Source organism: Entelurus aequoreus, linkage group LG26, assembly GCF_033978785.1.
Source record: "Entelurus aequoreus isolate RoL-2023_Sb linkage group LG26, RoL_Eaeq_v1.1, whole genome shotgun sequence".
NCBI classification, from domain to species: Eukaryota; Metazoa; Chordata; class Actinopteri; order Syngnathiformes; family Syngnathidae; genus Entelurus; species Entelurus aequoreus.
The window spans coordinates 11,985,192-12,006,487 of NC_084756.1; the positions used below are offsets into that span (position 1 = coordinate 11,985,192).

The 21,296-nt window shown below is 38.2% G+C and overlaps 1 protein-coding gene across 1 annotated transcript in view; it reads right to left on the reverse strand.

Annotated features, from left to right (window-relative positions):
• Positions 1 to 21,296, reverse strand: part of LOC133643188 (protein phosphatase 1 regulatory subunit 1A-like) — a 71,505-nt gene that overhangs the window by 19,915 nt on the left and 30,294 nt on the right. Inside the window, exon 2 of the mRNA XM_062037612.1 lies at positions 17,566 to 17,626. Coding sequence (XP_061893596.1) covers positions 17,566 to 17,626 — 61 coding nt within the window. The remainder of the gene's footprint in view (positions 1 to 17,565; positions 17,627 to 21,296) is intronic.

Here is a 21,296-nt window from a genome sequence, read left to right on the forward strand (position 1 = left end):
TGGGACCAAGAAAATAAAACATGCTGTCAAATAAATACCGTATTTTCCGTAAACATAGGGCGCACCGGATTATAAGGTGCACCGCTGATGAATGGTCTATTTTTTTTAAAAACGTTTTTCATATATAAGGCGCACCTGATTATAAGGCGCATCAAAGGAGTCATATCATTTTTTTTTCTTTTCTAAATTGAAAACACTTCCTTGTGGTCTACATAACATGTAATGGTGGTTCTTTGGTCAAAATGTTGCATAGATGATGTTTTACAGATCATCTTCAAGTCGCTTCAGGATGCATCGTTTTGCGGGCGGTCTTATTTACGTGGCTCACATTCGACAGCGTCATCTCCCCGTCATCTTTGTTGTAGCGGTGTAGCGTGCAAGGACGGGAGCGGAAGAAGTGTCAAAAGATGGAGCTAACTGTTTTAATGACATTCACACTTTACTTCAATCAATAACGGAGCAGCGTCTCCTCATCCGGAAACAACAAAAAGGCCGGAAATGTGTCCCGTGAAAAACCGTCAGACCGGAACTCTCTATTAACTAAAGATCATTGGGTGAATAATGTAAACTCACGACACCGGTATGTTTTAGCGCTTTCATGGCGAGTTTACTGACATATATAAGTAAGAACTTTACACTACTTTATATTAGAAATGGCAACAGCGGATGATGAATGTCACATAACAAGAAGATAGAAAATAAGAAGTTGCTTATCAACTACAAAGGCGGATGTGTGCAATTTTTCAGGATTTATGCAGATCTCAAATACATATCAGCAGGTACCAGAAGGAAAGAAAAGTTTATTTTGCTTAATATTGCAAAACAAAACGGCAGATACTATGTCTTACCTTATACACACACCATAATAATACTCCTATGTTGAAGCACAGTACAATCCATCAAGCGGTGAGGCTTCATAGCTAACCAAAGTCGTACTAAAACGTTTCGATAGATTTTTGAGCGCCGTGTGTAATGTTCTATATTTTCAATGGAACATATAACATGTTGGTGTTGTTTACTTGAGTCATATTGCCATCATAGTGCTGTCTACACATATCTCTTATGGGTGATTGCCATCTACTGGTCACACTTATCATTACACCAGGTACCAAATAAAATTGCTTCGAGGTCGGTAAGCAAAACCAGAAAAATGCCGTACATAAGGCGCACCGGTTTATAAGATGCACTGTTGAATTTTGAGAAAAAAAAAAAGATTTTAAGTGCGCCTTATAGTCCAGAAAACACGGTAGTATAAAATGTTTTGCAACAGCTACTACAATATGTTTTTAGATATGTTATATGTTTATGTTATATGTTTTAATAATATGTTTTAACAAAAAAAATTATATCTATTAAAAATGATCACATTAACCTTGTCATTATGGGGCTAAATATTATATAGTATTTGTAGATTTTTTTTCCTACACTAACAACATACTGTATGTAAACATATATATGTGGAGGGGGGCGTGGCCTGCGGGCCTGCCGCGGAGCGGGGTGTGCAAGGACCGGCCTCGAAGACAGCAGCAGGTGAGTAGATTGCCCAGCTGGGCCTTGTTATCTAATCACCTGTCGCCCTTATTAGCAGCAGCCGGAACGAGAGATGTGGTTGGGAGTTGCTGGTGAGCCGAGACATGAGAGCAAGAGACATTTTGCCGGAAAGCAAAACCAGTCTGCTGATGAAAATAAAAATAAATGTTACCTCAGACTACCGGGCTAACGAAGGATCTCTGTGTCAGAAGAACCCACAGGAGGGCAACCTCCACAATATACATGAACGTTAGCGACAAAATTAAATCCTAGACATCTATGGAGGGACGGTCATTGCAGAGATATATAGTAAAATAGTAAAAACTAATTTATACTATTTTTAGGATTACTTTTACACTCATTTTAAATAACTGAGATATAAGATGGAAATGGCAAAAACTAATCAAGTTCACTGTAAGAATATGTTATTGGAGTGAGAAAAATGTGACCTTCATGCATCCCACGATAGTAGGAAATTTCAGCGTATGAAAAAAGCATCATGTAATTCAAGTAAAAAAATATTTGTTGGAGAAAAAAATATATGTTTATTTTTATTTTTAGATGATTGTCTTCAATGTTTCTTCAAATTTCCACCACAAAATTCAGGAATTAGCAACAAAATCTATGAACACAAGAACAATTCACTCTAAAAATGTTGTCATTGCAGTGAAAAAAAACGAGGGGTTCATGCACCCCAGGATGGTAGGAAATTTGATGTCACTGCGCAAGCGCATGTTGCTGCGCATTACTCAATTAGCGAGACACGCCCACGGGCGCTCATCTCCCACTGCAGCCAGCGGCTGCAATTAATCAGCAATCTACACACCTGTCGTTGATGAGCTGCCTGGGTTTCTTCAGCCAGTGCAGACCTGCGTTCCGGGCCAGAACATAGCTACCTATCCTTTACAGTAAGCCATATGCATTCTTGCTCTCTCTGTGTTTTCTCCCCCGTTGTATTTATTGTCTCGTGTCCTCCTTGTCGTTCCAAGAGCAGACCTCCGTTCCAACGTGTGTCTCGTCTTCCTGCGTTCCCTCTGCTTCCCTGACTGCCTCTTGGATCTCGACCTCCCGCCTGGACACGGACCTCCGACGCCTCGCTATAGCCCCTGACTTCCTGCCTGCTCACGGACCTCCGAGCTTGGACTTCCTCACCTGGCGCTCAACACTCCCGGTAACACTCAGCAGTTAATTTCCACACATAGTCACACATTTTGGATTTATTGCACACTTCATTCCTGATTATTATATATTGTGCATGTATAATAAATAAACAAAGAGTTTAACGACATCCCTCATGTCCATCATGTAATTCAAGTGATATCTATACAAACAAAATGTAATATTTGTAACACACAATTCAGAAATGAGCAGTCAAATCTCTGAAAACATCAATCAACTGTAAAAATGTTGTCATTGTTGAAAGAAGAATGAGGCGTTCATGTACCCCAGGATGGTTGGAAATGTGATGGTAAAAAGCAGCAAGTGTCCTCTTCTACAGGAAGAAGCAGCAGCTGGGGTCGTAATAAGAGACGGGACTCAGTAATATTTTGACTAAAAACCTGAAATATGTCTTCCACATTGATTTCTATTCTAATTGCTTTTCCCCGGTGTCTCAGAGCCCATCTGTGCTCCCAAAATTGGAGATGAAGCCAATAAAAGCCCAGCTGATTGTAGGACACAGAGCAGCTAGTATGTCCTCGGTCTACTTAGCAGTCCAGTGGTGCTGCAGCTTAAGTTGCTCCAGAGCTTCCCCTCTGAAGTTGGAGGAACATAAAAGGCAAAGCACGTCTTGAGTGGGAATGAATAGTTGGCTTTTGTTGCTAGGCAGAAACTAACTGTCAACGGCACACTGGTTATTGTATTTTGTCCAATCAAACTTGACCCACTTTGGGTGTGTTTACATGTGTCATGTTTACTCCATTTAAACTGAACTCTATAGCAATTGCTCCGTTAGTACGTTGTTTAATGTTTTGCTATTTTTGTTGTTGTTTTGATACTTCTTCTTTTTTTTCTTTTTTTTTTTTTTGGGGGGGAATGAAACTCCAGAGTATATATCACTTTCCTTTTTTTTTTTGCCGCAAATCTTAATTTGTTATGCAAATCTTTTTATTTTATTCGTAAATATTTTCTTCGTTGCAAATATTTTATTTTGTTCCAAATCCTTTTTTTGGTTACAACTTAACTTGTAACCAAAAAAAGGATTTGTAACAAAATAAAATATTTGACCTACTCAGTGGCCTAGTGGTTAGAGTGTCCGCCCTGAGATCGGTAGGTTGTGAGTTCAAACCCGGGCCGAGTCATACCAAAGACTATAAAAAATGGGACCCATTACCTCCCTGCTTGGCACTCAGCATCAAGGGTTGGAATTGGGGGTTAAATCACCAAAAATGAGTCCCGGGCGCGGCACCGCTGCTGCCCACTGCTCCCCTCACCTCCCAGGGGGTGATCAAGGGGATGGGTCAAATGCAGAGGACAAATTTCACCACACCTTGTGTGTGTGTGACAATCATTGGTACTTTAACTTTAACTTTAACTAAACCAACAAAAACAATAGCAAAAAAATAAACAACGTACTAGCGGAGCAATTGCTATAGAGTTCCCTTATCATTACACCATGTACCAAATAAAATTGCTTTGAGGTCGGTATGCAAAACCAGAATTATTCCGTACATTAGGCGCAAAAAAAACCAACAAGATTTTAAGTGCACCTTATAGTCCAGAAAATACATTAGTATAAAATGTTTTGCAACAGCTACTAAAATATGTTTTAGGTATGTTCTATGTTGAAATAATAGGTTTTAACAAAAAAATTAATATCTATTAAAAATGATCACATTAACCTTGTCATTATGGGGCTATATTTTATATAGTATCTGTAGATTTTTTTTTTTTCTACACGAAAAGCATTCTGTATGTATATATATATATATATATATGTATATATATATATATATATATATATATATATATATATACATATATATATATATATATATATATATACATATACATATACATATATATATATATATATATATATATATATATGTACATGAACTCTATAGCAATTGCTAGTACGTTGTTTATTTTTTGCTTTTTTGCTTTTTTGCTTTTTTGTTTTGTTTGTATGCTACTTCTTCTTTTTTGGGGGGGTGGGGGTTAAACTTCACTTTTTTTTGCCACAAATCTCACTTTGTTTTGCAAATCTTTTTATTTTATTCGTAAATGTTTTCTTGGTTGCAACTATTTTATTTTGTTACAAATCCTTTTTTTGGTTACAATTTAAGTTCTAATCAAAATATTTTTATTTTATTTGTTAATATTTTCTTGGTTGCAAATAATTTATTTTGTTACAAATCCTTTTTTTGGTTACAATTTAAGTTGTAACCAAAATGTTTTTATTTTATTTGTTAATATTTTCTTGGTTGCAAATAATTTATTTTGTTACAAATCCTTTTTTTGGTTACAATTTAAGTTGTAACCAAAATATTTGTATTTTATTTGTAAATATTTTCTTGGTTGCAAATATTTTATTTTGTTAGGCAACTCAAAAATGGTGCGAGTTTTGATCAAAGTTCCACCTTTTGTGTCAAGTGGTTCACCAGTAGAGGAGCTTCACTAAGTTTTTTTGACATATTTTTCTCGACAAAAATCCGCTTTAATATTTGGGTAACACGGTAAAACTCTCTTAAGAGGCGCCACGAGTTAGAAGCCTTTGATGTCAAGTTGTTATCCCAGGTGACATGCATAATTAAACCAGCCCTGCATCGTAAAACTGGCTTTAACAGCTTTAAATGAAAACAGGACACAAACCAGTGGGAATGTTCCAGGTTGACATAAGGCGTGAAACACAAAGTGGTCACAGATGCATTGATCCCCAATCAGAGAGGCGTCACATGACACAAAGAAGGAATGATGCTGGTGGGGGGATGGAGAATGAAAGTGATACCATGATGAGCTGTACTGCTGTGGCCCAAATCACACACCCTTGCATTATTTAATACCATTAACCCCGCACCATCCTCCACTTAGACTGAGTAAGAAAGGAGAAAATGTGTCAAGAGGGAACTCATTTTCATCTCTTCTAAACCAGAGGTGTCAAAGTGGTTTTCACTGAGGGCCACATCGCAGTTATGTTTGGCCCCGGAGGGCCGCGTCTAACAGTGAATACTATTATTACACCATTTTTTAATGCATTTTATTAGTACATTTTTTTAAAACTAAAATGTAAAAAAAAAAAGGTAAATTGCAATAATTTAACCTCAAAATGTAGTGTGTATTACTGTAAATGGAAAAACAGTACTGCTGTTTTTATAGATTAAGAAAGGCAGCTCAGGTGCAAAAAATTTACTGTAAAATTGAATTTTGTTTAATTTACAGTAAAAAAATAACTCATGTACATTTTACAGTAAACTTCTGGCAACTGAGCTGTAATTTAGTTTTTTGTAATTTACAGTAAAAAAACAAATGCACATTTTACAGTAAAATTCTGACAATTGAGCTGCCTTTTTTTACAAACAATTTTACTGTAAAATTGCATTATTTTTTATTTACAGTAAAACAAAAAAATACAGTAAATTTCTGACAACTGAGCTGCCTTTTTACAAACAATTTTACTGTAAAATTTGCATTTTTTTATCTACAGTAAAAAAAACAAATGTACATTTTACAGTAAAATTCTGGCAACTGAGCTTCCTTTCTTTTACAAACAATTTGACTGTAAAATTGCAATATTATTTTTTTACAGTAACAAAAACTAATGTATATTTTACAGTACAAATCTGGCAACTGAGCTGCCTTTTATTTTTTTTTACCATAAAAACAGCAGTACTGTTTTACCATGTACAGTAATATACACTACATTTTGAGGTGAAATTATTGCAATTTACCATATTTTTTTTTACATTTTAGTTAAAAAAACAATCTACTAATAAAATGCATACACAAAATAGTGTAGTAATAGTATTCACTGTTACAAATGTTAAAGCCAGTTTTAAATACTTTTACGGTAAAATGTACTTTTTTTTTTACTGTAAATAAAAACAAATGTAAGTTTTACAGTAGCATTTTGGCACCTAAGCTGCCTTTTTTACAAACAATTTTACTGTAAAATTGCATTTGTTTTAACAATAGAAAAAACTAATGTACATTTTACAGAAAAATTCAGGCAACTGAGCTGCCTTTTTTTTTTTTTTTTTTTACCATAAAAACAGCAGTGCTGTTTTACCAGTTACAGTAATATACATTACATTTTGAGGTGAAATTATTGCAACTCATCATATTGTTTTTACATTTTAGTTTTAAAAAATCTACTAATAAAATGCATACATAAATTGGTGTAGTAATAGTATTCACTGTTACAACTGTTAAAGCCAGTTTTACAGAATGTTACTGTAAAATTGAATTATTTTTCTTTTTACTGTAAATAGAAAAAAAAATACAGTAACATTTTGGCAACTGAGCTGCCTTTTATTTTACAAACAATTGTACTGTAACATTGTATTTTATTTGTTTTATTTACAGTAAAATAATAAATGTACATTTTACAGTAAAGTTCTGGCAATTGAGCTGCCTTTTTTTTTTACCATAAAAACAGCAGTACTGTTTTACCATTTTGAGGTGAAATTATTGCAACTTACCATATTTTTTTTACATTTTAGTTAAAAAACAAATATACTAATAAAATGCATAAACACAATGGTGTAGTAAGAGTATTCACTGTTACAACAGTTAAAGCCTGTTTTAAATAATTTTACTGTAAAATGTACATTAGTTGTTTTACTGTAAATAAAAACAAATGTACATTTTACAGTAACATTTTGGCACATAAGCTGCCTTTTTTTACAAACATTTTTACAGTAAAATTGCATTTGTTTTAACAGTAAAAAAAAAACTAATGTACATTTTACAGAACAATTCAGGCAACTGAGCTGCCTTTTTTTTTGTTTACCATAAAAACAGCAGTACTGTTTTACCAGTTACAGTAATATACACTACATTTTGAGATGAAATCATTGCAACTCATCATATTTTTTTTTAATTTTAATTTGTTTTTTAAATCTACTAATACAATGCATAAATACATTGGTGTAGTAATAGTATTCACTGTTAAAACTGTTAAAGCCAGTTTTACAGAATGTTACTGTAAAATTGACATTTGTTTTTTTTTACTGTAAATAATAAGAACACATTTTTACAGTAACATTTTGGCAACAGAGCTGGGTTTTTTTTTTTACAAACAATTGTACTGTAAAATTGCATTTTATTTTTTGTATTTACAGTAAAAAACAAACATTTTACAGTAAAGTTCTAGCAACTGAGCTGCCTTTTTTTTTTTACCATAAAAACAGCAGTACTGTTTTTCCATTTACAGTAATATACACTACATTTTGAAGTGAAATTATTGCAATTCATCATATATTTTTTACATTTTAGTTTTCAAAAAATCTACTAATAAAATGCATTAACAATTGATGTAATAATAGTATTCACTGTTACAACTGTTAAAGCCAGTTTCACAGAATTGTACTGTAAAATTTGCATTTGTGTTTTTTACTGTAAATTAAAAATAAATAAAAATACAGTAAAATGTTGGCAACTGAACTGCCCTTTTACAAACAATTTTACTCTAAAATTGCATTTTTTTTATTGACAGAAAAAAACCAATTTTCATTTTACAGTGAAATTCTGGCAACTGAGCTGCCTTTTTTTTCCTTTTTTTTTTACCATAAAAACAGCATTACTATTTTTCCATTTACAGTAATATACACTACATTTTGAGGTGATATTATTGCAATTTACCATATTTTGTTACATTTTAGTTTAAAAAAAAAAATCTAATAAAATGCATGAAACAATAATGTAATAATAGTATTCACTATTACAATTGTTAAAGCCAGTTTTACTGAATTTACTGTAAAATTTACATTTGTCTTACCGCAAATCAACAACTGTAGATTTTTCGGTGTATTACTGTAAATGCCAAAACGGCACCTCAGTTTATTCCAGTAAAAAAAAGTATTCATTCACACCTGGTGGTGGTAAGCTACATTTGTAGCCACAGCTGCCCTGGGGTAGGAATCGTGGCTGCCAGTTCACGCCTACGGCCTCTCCGACCACCACCTATCATTCATCATTCATTCACCAATGTGAGCGGCACCGAGGGCAAGGGTGAAGTGTCCTGCCCAAGGACACAACGGCAGCAATTTAGTTGTCAAGAGGCGGGGAGCGAATCTGCAACCCTCAGGTTTCTGGCACGGTCGCTCTACCCACTACACCATCCCACCCCACGATGGCATGGAACACCGCAGATGCCACCACAGTGTATATGTATTTTTATTTTTATTTTTATATATTTTTTTTTTGTAGTTGTGTGTAGAAGTGGCTGGTTGCATCAGCTCTGCTCTTTTAATGTCTTTAATGTCCTTTGATGTTTGATTTTTCCCTCGTACACACATGCTTATGTGTGCTATGGATATGAGGTTTTGTTTTCCTTAGCCTCAGTCTGGACTCCCTCTCCAGGGGCCCAGGCTTAGACTGATTTTTTTTTTCTTCTCTCAAATGTACCTTCAAGACCATCGGGACCACCACTAAACTCTCAAACCACAAATGTCGTTATAAACATCAAGAGGTATAATTTCCCCGGAGAAAAACACTATTTTGTTGAGGGAAATGACATATTGACCTATAAAATAATGCAGTGTATGAGAAACAGATGAGAAGTGCTCATTAAAAGCATTAGATGAGGGTGGGAATGGAGATAGTGTTATCGTTGATATGAAGCTGATTATTAGAAATGTTGCTGCTTTTGTTAAGAGTGTTATTTAGATGTCTCCAAACTTGTCCAGGGTTGTGAAAATGTTGAGAAAATGTTTCAGTATACAAAGCAGATTTAGCATTCCTTGATTTAGTTTTGCAATGGTTCCTTAAAAGTCTCCATTGTTCCCAATGGTTGGGTTTCTGAGATGAGCAATATTTAGCCCATGCCATATGTCTCTCTTTGAAAAGGCTTATAAGGTCAGAATTTATCCAGGGAAGATGTGAAGGGACAATCGGTAGGAAATGGATGGATGTATGTATGGATGGATGTGAGTCTTTGACTATGATGCTTCTTATGGGAGCATGTTTGTTTATTACATTAGAACAAAATAAGTCCAAATTAATATTAATCAGATAACTTATAAAGTGATCAAAGTGAAAATATATTTTGGGTTGCAAATAAAAAAATGTTGTAGTAAATCTTTTTTTTTTAGATTTACTTTATTTTTTTTCCTAACAATTTTTTTTTCCTAACAAATTATTATTCCTAACAAATTTATTTTTTTGAGTGGTTGCAATTTTTTTGTGTCAAATTGTTTATTTTTTGGCTGCTAATCATAATTTATTTTGCAAATCTTAATTTGTTTTGTAAATATTTTTAATGTATTTGTAAATATTTTATTGGTTGCATATATTTTGTTTTGTTACAAATTCTTCTTTTGGTTACAACTTAATTTGTAACCAAAAAAATGATTATTTGCAACCAAAAAAAAATATTTACAAATAAAATACAAATATTTGCAAAACAAATTAAAATTTGTGGCTAAATCATTTTTTGTCACAAATTGTTTTTTTGGTTACAAGTTAAATTGTAACCAAAAAAAGTAATTGTAACAAAACAAAATATTTGCAACTAAGAAAATATTTACAAAAAAAAAAAAAAAAAAAAAAAAAAAAAATATATATATATATATATATATATATATATATATATATATATATATATATATATATATATATATATATATATATATATATATATATATATATATATATATATATATATATATATATATATATATATATATATATATATATATATACATATATATATATATATATATATATATATATATATTTGCAAAATAAATTAAGATTTGCGGCAAAAAAAAGAAAAATATTTGAAACACCAAAAAAACTATTTGCAGCAAAAAAACATTTGCAACAAAAGAAAATTGCAAAAAAAAAATTGCAACCTCCCCAAAAAAACTATTTGTAACGAAAACAAATGTCAAAAAAAAAGAAAAAATATTTCCTCCAAAAAAATTATTTGCAACCCATAATTAAAATTGCACTTAAAAAAGAAAGATTTTCAAACAAAATAATTAATTTGCACACAAACAATATTTGTAACTTAACCTTATTTTTGTTTGAAATTATATATTTTTGTGAATTTCATAGCCATTACTTTTGTTCCCAAATCTTTTTTTTTGTCAATTTTTTTGTTTGGTTGCATAAAAAGACTCTCTCCATAAACCTCCTCCTCTCTCTATACCAAGATCATGCTGTGCTCATAGGGTGTGTTTAAATAAGTAGAAGTAATACGGTTGGGTTATCTCACAGGAATTGAATACGCTTAAATGCAAAAAAAACAATGCACTATCATTTGTGGAAAACATTTAAAAGCATACTTTGCAAATTATCCTTACCACATTATACACCCTTTACTCCATATTTAGTCAATCATACTAAAAATATACTAAAAAATAGAGCCTTCCATTTTTAGAGAAAAAAATAAAACAAAACTCCCCCGCCTCAATCTCCCAGTTGGTGTAGGGGAGCATGTTGCATGCACACAAGCTGGTAGAGCAGCATCAGCAGGTTGCAGATGACTCATACTACAAGACAACTCTCTAGAGGAGTGCTGTGTTGTTTTTGATCCCTAAAAACCCAGGAGAGGACGCCTGGGGATGCAGCACAGGGGGGAAAAAAAAGATTTGATGTGGTGCGGAATGGATGTGAGATAGAGAAAATATTTGTTGAAACATGTGATGTTAAACAAAATGTGGTTTTATTTTTGCTGCAGAGCCAGCTCGATTTACCGGGATGAAGAAGAAGAAAAAAAACCAAGCCCATGCTGTAAAGATCATGTGGAAAAGGTGTTTTTGTTTGAACCGTTCATTTTGCTGCAAAGTTTTGTTTTGGTAGCAGACAGCGACCAAAATCTATTCTTACACAGGTTTGGCACTCTAGCATGCATGGAGGCAAAGAATTCATATTTCAAATGATATTGGATACTACAGTAAATAGAGATGCAGCGAACCACATTTGTTCACATTTGTCCAATATTGACACCTGAATTTGGAATTCTGCAACAGCTGAGCGCCGATTTCCTTAAAGTACCAGTAGAGTGGAAAACTAAGTTGACTTTGTACACTATATTGCCAAAAGTATTTGGCCACCTGCCTTTACTCACATATGAACTTGAAGTGCCATCCCATGGGATTGTCCAAAATGTTTTGGTATCGTGGAGCATTCAAAGTTTCTTTCACTGGAACTAAGGGGCCAACCCCAACTCTTGAAGAACAACCCCTCACCATAATTCTTCCTCCACCAAATTTCACACTCGGCATAATGCAGTCCGAAATGTAGCGTTCTCCTGGCAACCTCCAAACCCAGACTCGTCCATCAGATTGCCAGATGGAACAGCGTGATTCATCAGTCCAGAGAAGGCGTCTCAACCATACTTGCCAACCCTCCTGATTTTCCCGGGAGACTCACGAATTTCATTGCCCCTCCCGAAAATCTCCCGGGGCAACCATTCTCCCAAATTTCTCCCGATTTCCACCCGGACAACAATATTGGGGGTGTGCCTTAAAGGCCCTGCCTTTAGCGTCCTCTACAACCTGTCGTCACGTCCGCTTTTCTTCCATATTAACAGCGTGCCGGCCCAGTCACATAATATATGCGGCTTTTACACACACATAAGTGAATGCAAGGCATACTTGATCAACAGCCATACAGGTCACACTGAGGGTGTCCGTATAAACAACTTTAACACTGTTACAAATATGCGCCACACTGTGAACCCACACCAAACAAGAATGACAAACACATTTCGGGAGAATATCTGCACCGTAACACAACTTAAACACAACAGAACAAATACCCAGAACCCCTAACAGCACTAACTCTTCCTGGACGTGACAATATACACCCTCCGCTACCACCAAACCCCGCCCCCCCAACCCCGCCCACCTCAACCCCGCCCACCTCAAACCCCCTCCATCTACCGAATTCGGAGGTCTCAAGGTCGGCAAGTATGGTCTCCACTGCTCTAGAGTCCAGTGGCGACGTGCTTTACACCACTGCATCGCACGCTTTGCATTGGATTTGGTGATGTATGGCTTAGATACTGCTGCCCGGCCATGGAAACCCATTCCATGAAGCTCTCTGCGTACTGTACGTGGGCTAATTGGAAGGTCACATGAAGTTTTGAGCTCTGTAGCAATGGACTGTGCAGAAAGTCTTTGCACTATGCGCTCCAGCATTCACTGACCCCTCTCTGTCAGTTTATGTGGCCTACCACTTGGTGGCTGACTTGCTGTTGTTCCCAAACTCTTCACTTTTCTTATAATAAAGTTGACTTTGGAATATTTAGGAGCGAGGAAATTTTACGATTTGTTGCACAGGTGGCATCCTATGACAGTTCCACGCTGGAAATCACTGAGAGCGGCCCATTCTTTCACAAATGTTTGTAGAAAAAGTCTCCATGCCTAAGTGTTTGATTCTCATCATTTGGATGGGTGGCCAAATACTTTTGGCAATATAGGGTATGCTTAGTTGTGTTTCAATGTGTCCATTAAACCATATTCAATTGTATTTACAATCCGCAAAGTATGTGAAAATACCGTAAGGTCTAAACATCAGACGGCCATTTTTAATATCCCGCTCTGAATGTCTTCGGCAATTTCCGTAGATTTGGGATAGGATGACGTCACGATAGGAACACTTCTGCAGATCAGTCATACTGGAAATGTGCAAAAATTAGAAAGGGATGTGCCGTCTATCGTTCACAATCCCTATGTAAGACGTGAACACGTTTGTTTTTTTGTATTGAAGTGTGTTTCTGGTTTTGTCACCCCCTCCCGGGCAGGAGAGCAACACGGCAGTGCGACTGGATCAAAAGAGACATTGGAGACGCTTTGCTGAACAAAAAGTTGTTTTACTACAAGCAAGCGTCATTAAACAGGTTTGCAGTACCCGGAGGAGCCTAGGTCAAAAAATGAAGGACTCCTAAACTGTAGAGGCCAAATTACAGTCTTATATCCCTTTCTTCCTGCGTCTGGTTGTTTGTTAATTCAGAAGAACACAACCTGACCATGTAAGGAGATGTTCACGTGAAAGTGTCTTCAAAACAACTCATTTAGGTCACAACTTAAATGTTGGCTTTCAGCTAGACAGGCAGTCTTTTCTCAAGTTTAGGGCTATCACTTTTGCATTCCGAAGTCCCAATCAGAGCCTCTTTTCCTACGAGAAGTGATTCAATCCACCTGGGAATATCAAACTAAAGGGCCTTATCTTATTATGTGCTCAAACTGAAATGCAACTATTTAATTAAACTTGGTGGTTGGCCTTCTCCAAGTTGGATATAAATCTTCACCATAAGCCAAACATATTACGAGTTAATCAATTCACTTCAGTATTTTTTTTTTATTGCATTCTAAGTCGTAAATAAATAATAAGACTGCTAACAATTGAGTCAATGGGGGCTCACAATTTCACTCAAAGCCCTCTAAATAACCATCCAAAAACCGCCAACAATACTCTATATACATATCATGACCTGAATATTAAGCAAATAGCGATATCGTTATTATAAGCGTTAACGCAGACAAACTAGTTTTAGCGGTGCATAGATAAGGAAGAGATAACTATCATTAAGCCGGTCGATGTCCTGCTGCTGTGGCTGCTGCATCGCATCTCGGCTTGTTAAAGTTATTCTAGATTATAAATCATGCCTTTTATCTAGATGATAGGAAGATTTAGCCATAAATCTAGAAGTTGTTCATCCGTGACATTCAATGTATACCCGTAGATGGGGACAAAGACACGACAACCAAAGACAGTGTCTGCAGGCAGCAACTTTTCCTTTAATCCTTCGTGTGGATTATGATTAATTCTTCATCTAAACGGGAAGATGTGAGCATCCCGTCTTTGATGTATGACACCAAAAGACTTACAAAGTTTGCTAGTCAATAGATTTGATCAAAATAGTATCAATCTCACAGAGATTCCCGAGCCATTATGAGAGACAATGAGCAAGCCGGTCACGTGATCTGTGACGTTGAGGTAGGAACCACAGATCTCTTCCCAGGGAGGCATCCTGGTGGCATCCTGACCAGATGCCCGAACCACCTCATCTGGCTCCTCTCGATGTGGAGGAGCAGCGGCTTTACTTTGAGCTCCTCCCGGATGACAGAGCTTCAAACCCTATGTCTAAGGGAGAGCCCTGTCACCCGACGGAAGAAACTCATTTCAGCCGCTTGTACCCGTGATCTTGTCCTTTCGGTCATAACCCAAAGCTCATGACCATAGGTGAGGATGGGAATGTAGATCGACCGGTAAATTGAGAGCTTTGCCTACCGGCTCAGCTCCTTCTTTACCACAATGGATCAATACAGGGTCCGCATTACTGAAGACGGCACACCGATCCGCCTGTCAATCTCATGAACCCCTCTTCCCTCACTCGTGAACCAGACTCCGAGGTACTTGAACTCCTCCACTTGGGGCAAGATCTCCTCCCCAACCCGCAGATGGCACTCCACCATTTTCTGGGCAATAACCATGGACTCGGACTTGCTGATTCTCATCCCAGTTTCTTAACACTTGGCTGCGAACCGATCCAGTGAGAGCTAAAGATCCTGGCCAGATGAAGCCATCAGGGCCACATCATCTGCAAAAAGCAGAGGCCTAATCCTGCAGTCACCAAACCGGATCCCCTCAATGCCCTGACTGCGCCTAGAAATGCTGTCCATAACATTTATGAACATAATCGGGGACAAAGGGCAGCCTTGGCGGATTCCAACCCTCACTGAAAACGGGTCCGACTTACTGCCAGTAATATGGACCAAGCTATAACACTGATCATACAGGGAGCGGACCGCCACAATCATACCCCATACTCTCTGAGCACTCCCCACAGGACTTCCCGAGGGACACAGTCCAATGCCTTCTCCAAATCCACAAAGCACATGTAGATTGGTTTGGCAAACTCCAATGCACTCTCAAGGACCATGCCGAGAGTATAGAGCTGGTCCACAGTTCCACGACCAGGTTGAAAACCACACTGCTTTTCCTGAATCCAAGGTTCGACTATCCGGCGTAGGCTCCTCTCCAGTACACCTGAATAGACCTTACCGGAAAGGCTTTGGAGTGTGATCCCACGATAGTTGGAACACACCCTCTGGTTTCCCTTCTTAAAGAGAGGATCCACCACCCCGGTTTGCCAATCCAGAGGTACTGCCCCCGATGTCCTCGCAATGTTGCAGAGACTTGTCAACCAAGACAGCCGCACAACATCCAGAGCCTTAAGGAACTCCGGGTGGATCTCTGGCCACCGAGGAGCTTCTTAACTACCTCGGAAACCTCAGCCGCTCAGTGCTGCCCTCACCCCATCAAACAACAGCATAGAACACAGCAGAAGCCATCACAGTGTCGTGAGAGGTGCGCAGCAGTGACCCGCACACCCCGAAGGACCTCAGTCTCCTCAAGAGGTGTAGGCGACTTGGACCCTTCTTGTACACAGCGTTTAAATTGTGGGTTCAGTCCAGTTTATTATTAAGGTGAACACCCAGGTCATTAAATGATTTCACTATTTCTATATCTGATCCCTGGATTTTCACCGGTGTGGGTGGTGGAGCTGACCGCCGGAAGTCAATCACAAGCTCTTTTGTTTTACTGGTGTTCAAGTGCAGGTGATTACGTGCATACGAGTCGACAAAGCCTCTCAGTATTCCTGCTCATTCCCCTAACACACACATCCCACCACAGCGGAGTCGTACGTGAACTTCTGCAGATGGAAGTGGTTGGAGTCCTGCCTGAAGTCCAAGGTATTGATTGTGAACAGGTAAGGTGAGAGCATCGTCCCTTGGGGATCCCGATGCCTGAGCACTAAGCAAACTGCAAAGGGTCCATTGCTGATACTGTCTGTGCGCGAAGGTGGCTGAGGATGATCTGTTCCATAGTCTTAAGGAGTTGGGAGGTCAGGACAACAGGTCTGAAGTGGTTTGGCACCTTAGGATGAGGTGTTTTAGGGATTGGAACCACACAGGAGGTCTTCCGGAGTGTAGACTTTTTTTAGGCTGAGGCTCAGGTTAAAAATGTAATTGACCACAACAGTTAACTTGTCCGCACTTTCCCTGAGTAGCCTGCTACTGTAGCCTCCCTGACCTTTTTCCTTCTTAACTCCCTCACTTGATCAGACTGATGGAGTGTTTGGTGGGTGATTACTGGGGGCGGTGAATTGGGCTGGTGGGTTGTGGGGGACTGTTTGAGAGGGGTTTGTTAGAGAGGTGTGGACCATGCTCAGGTGTAAATGGCGGGGGCTGGTCTGGAGCGGAGTTTGCATGTAAAGGGCTGTGGTGGGGCCAGAGTCAAACCTGTTTAAAAAAAAACAACATTGAGTTTGTTGGCCCACTCCTGGTCACCAGAAGCCTGGTGACTAGACCCACCTCTTCCATGACTTGAAATCTGTTTCAGGCTGGTCCACACTTCACAAATGTAATTCTGCTCCAGCCGTTCTAGTTTTTGTTTGTAGTCCTTCTTACACCTCCTGATCTTACATTTAAGATCCCACTGGACTCTTTTCAGCTCCTCCGTGTTTCCTGAGGTGAGAGCCCTCTTCTTCTCATTCAGTATGGCTTCAGCTCAGTGGTGACCCAGGGTTTATTGTTGGGGAAATACTGGACATTTTGAAGGGCACAGTGTTTTCCACACATAAGTTATATATTGTACTTTTGACTTTGTAGCTGTATGTAGAAATGGCGCCGCTGAAGTGGCAACTGGTTGCATCGGCTCTGCGCTCTTTTACTGTCTTTTATGTCCTTTGTGTTCTCTGATGTTTCTCTCTTGTTTTACCTTATTTATGTGGACTTTTTGTATCTGCACTGCAACCACATCATTTCCCCATTGTGGGATGGTTAAAGTCAATCCTATTCTATGGTACACTATAGCGACAAATGTTAGAAAGCACTAGTCGCCAATGATTGGTCTTACCTGGGGATGACTGATCACTGGATGCCACGAGAGTTGCAGGTGTAGGTCTACGTCTTCTAATCTAAAGGAAAAGAAGAGTTCCATTCAAAAGCAGGACTTCATGAAGCTAACTTTGCAGGACAGTCATGCTGAAACAAAAATCATTAAAAACATCTAACACGTCCTGCTAAGAACAATCCATGTCTAGACTGCTGCCTTTTATCGTTTACGAGCTGTATCTCTAAAATTGTTGGCGGCCTTGATGTTGCATCGAGTGCCACCGTGGACAATGTGACACACTTCAGCCACTAATGCATATTCAATACAAGATGTATTAGTGGCGTGACAACGACGCTAGCTGCTAACGAGCCGTGACATTAGCCGAGCAGCTTGTGACTTGGCTAATGGCAGCTGCCATGCTGTACGTAGACCATTTTAATGTAAACAAATCTCTGAAGTCAATCGGAGATGTTATGGTGGAGACTTGACGATTTAGACTTTGTGTGGCCCTAAACAAGATTTTGTTTGTGGCCCCGTTTATTATCGTCAGACCCCGGAAGAGCCACCACCCCACATACACACACTCAGAATATTAACATCCACTAAAAAATGGCTGAATCTAACTTTTAAAACATGTAATAATGTTTCTTTTTTTCATGCAGCTTGTAATATCTCCAAGATTTTGTATGAAAAAAACATTAATAAGGTTTTTGACTTGTTAAAGATGGGATTAACATCTATTAACAGATTGATACATGTGTGTCAATCTGCCTAAAGTGATAACCGGGAAGTACAGTAGATGATGCACTCCATGATCAGAAAGTACAATATTTACTTGTTTATGTCTTTGCTTCATTGATAATGTTTTTCATCAAGCATTCAAACCAATGGCATCAGTAGGGCTTTTCAAAATATTCTTAAACCTGCCTAAATTAATTGTTGTTTTAGTTTTTTCAAAGTTCTGTTTATGGAGGCAAACCAGGCTCTGGTTCACTCTCCCATTCACTCATCCAGATTTTCTTTTATGAAAAATCCAATTGGAAAAACCTCATTTAGGATCAGGGTTCAGTTTAAGTGATTTTTTGGCTTGCAGACTGTTTCTAGTCTTGCACCCATCACTGTTAATCATGCTTTCCATCCCTCTATTGTCGATAGTGCCTTTTTAAGATCAGGTCAAGTCTGGGGTTCAACAACATCAAAGATACATACCATACCAACTTATTTATAAAGCCCTTAAAAAACATACATTGACAACACTTTTTCCTCCTTCCAACAACGTTGTGATACATTTTAACTCTCTAATCAACCCTTTTTAGATATACTATATTGCCGAAAGTATTTGGCCACCCATCCAAATTATCAGAATCAGGTGTCCTAATCAATAAATGTAAATAAATAAATACATCACTTGGCCCGGCCACAGGTGTATAAATTCAAGCACTTAGGCATGGAGACTGTTTCTACAAACATTTGTGAAAGAATGGGCCGCTCTAAGGCGCTCAGTGATTTCCAGCGTGGAACTGTTATAGGATGCCACCTGTGCAACAAATCCAGTCGTGAAATTTCTGATGGACGAGTCTGGGTTTGGAGGTTGCCAGGAGAACGGTACATGTCGGACTGCATTGTGCCGAGTGTGAAATTTGGTGGAGGAGGAATTATGGTGTGGGTTTGTTTTTCAGGAGTTGGGCTTGGCCCCTTAGTTCCAGTGAAAGGAACTTTGAATGCTCCAGGAAACCAAAACCTGTTGGACAATTCCATGCTCCCAACATTGTGGGAACAGTTTGGAGCGGGCCCCTTCCTCTTCCAACATGACTGTGCACCAGTGCACAAAGCAAGGGCCATAAAGACATGGATGACAGAGTCTGGTGTGGATGAACTTGACTGGCCTGCACAGAACCCGATAGAACACCTTTGGGATGAATTACAACGGAGACTGAGAGCCAGGCCTTCTCGACCAACATCAGTGTGTGACCTCACCAATGCGCTTTTGGAAGAATGGTGGAAAATTCATATAAACACATTTCGCAGCCTTGTAGACAGCTTTCCCAGAAGAGTTGAAGCTGTAATAGCTGCAAAAGGTGGACCGACATCATATTGAACCCTATGGGTTAGGAATGGGATGGCACTTCAAGTTCTTATGTGAGTCAATGCAGGTGGCCAAATACTTTTGGCAATATAGTGTATCTACAGATGCACAGTTTTGTTCATCATACTTTCCCTAGTTTTGCAGACTTTCCGACTGGCACAATTGCTAATACATCGTACTAATTATACCAAGGTTCGACTAGCTAAGATGTGTGACGGAAAATCTGAACTGTGTGATTAGTGCTAACAGTCTCCAGCTAACTTAATACATATGTTTTGGCTTTGCCCATCCCTGTGCAGTTACTGGACAGAACGTTTGAAAATGTCCTTCTTTGGTAATTAGTGAAAGGATCCAACCGAATCCTCTAAGTAGACAATTTGGGGTAGCCACTCTGTCATTTTCCCTCAGCAAATCCAAACACAATCTGGTGGCATTCACTACTTTGTTAGCTAGAAGACTTATTGCACTTAAATGGAAGGTTGCAGCCCCTCCATACCACACCCGCTGGATCAGAGATATTCTTTATTTCCTTAAATCAGGAGTGCCCATTACGTCCATCGCGAGCTACCGGTCGATCACGGAGGGTTGTCAGTCGATCGCCAGCCAGGAGAAAAAAAATAGACTTAAAAATGAGTGATCATCAATCGTCACCAAGACGTCACTTCCGTCACTTCATTGACATGATTGACATGAGATCATTATGAAGAAAAAATGACCGACATCAAGGCGAGAAACACGTTTTATTTCAACAGACGTCAAAACTCTAAAGACCGACTGCACAGTTCCTGTCTTCGCAATAAAAGCACTGCTTCATCCTGCCTGCGCTAACAAAATAAGAGTCTCAGAAAGCTGGCGTGCACAAGCTAGCAAGCTACGGAGTTTGCCGCCAATGTATTTCTTGTAAAGTGTATAAAAAGGAGTATGGAAGCTCTACAAATGAGATGGCAAAAAGCAACCACTTTCATGTGGTATTGGACAGAAAGGAGGACTTTTATTCTCCTCCATTTGAAAATGTGGACGTTATCATCACTACTGTCTGATTCCTACCAATGCAAGTCATCACAATCACACCAATTTATATTCTTGTCTTCATGAAAGAAAGGAATGTTAAAAATGCTTGTTTTATTAATAAACACCTACTCAGTGGCCTTGTCGTTAGAGTGTCCGCCCTGAGATCGGTAGGTTGTGAGTTCAAACCCCGGCCGAGTCATACCAAAGACTATAAAAATGGGACCCATTACCTCCCTGCTTGGCACTCAGCATCAAGGGTTGGAATTGGGGTTTAAATCACCAAAATGATTCCCGGGCGTGGCCAATGCTGCTGCTCACTTCTCCCCTCACCTCCCAGGGGGAGAACAAGGGGATGGGTCAAATGCAGAGGACCAATTTCACCACACCTAGTGTGTGTGTGACAATCATTGGTACTTTAACTTAACTTTAACTTAACTTGTTAACCAAAAACCTCTCTTTCATAAATAAGTAAATATAAATGATGTATATGAATGAGGTAGATCACCTCCACTTGGTGAATTGAAAAGTAGTTTAAATTGCTTTAAATTGGAGAAAATTAGGCGGACATTAAATGGTTGTTCTGTAAAATGTCATGCAGTGTGGGGTGCTTTCTTAAAATATGTAAAGGAGACTTATTTCCAGTTTGGCTCGGATT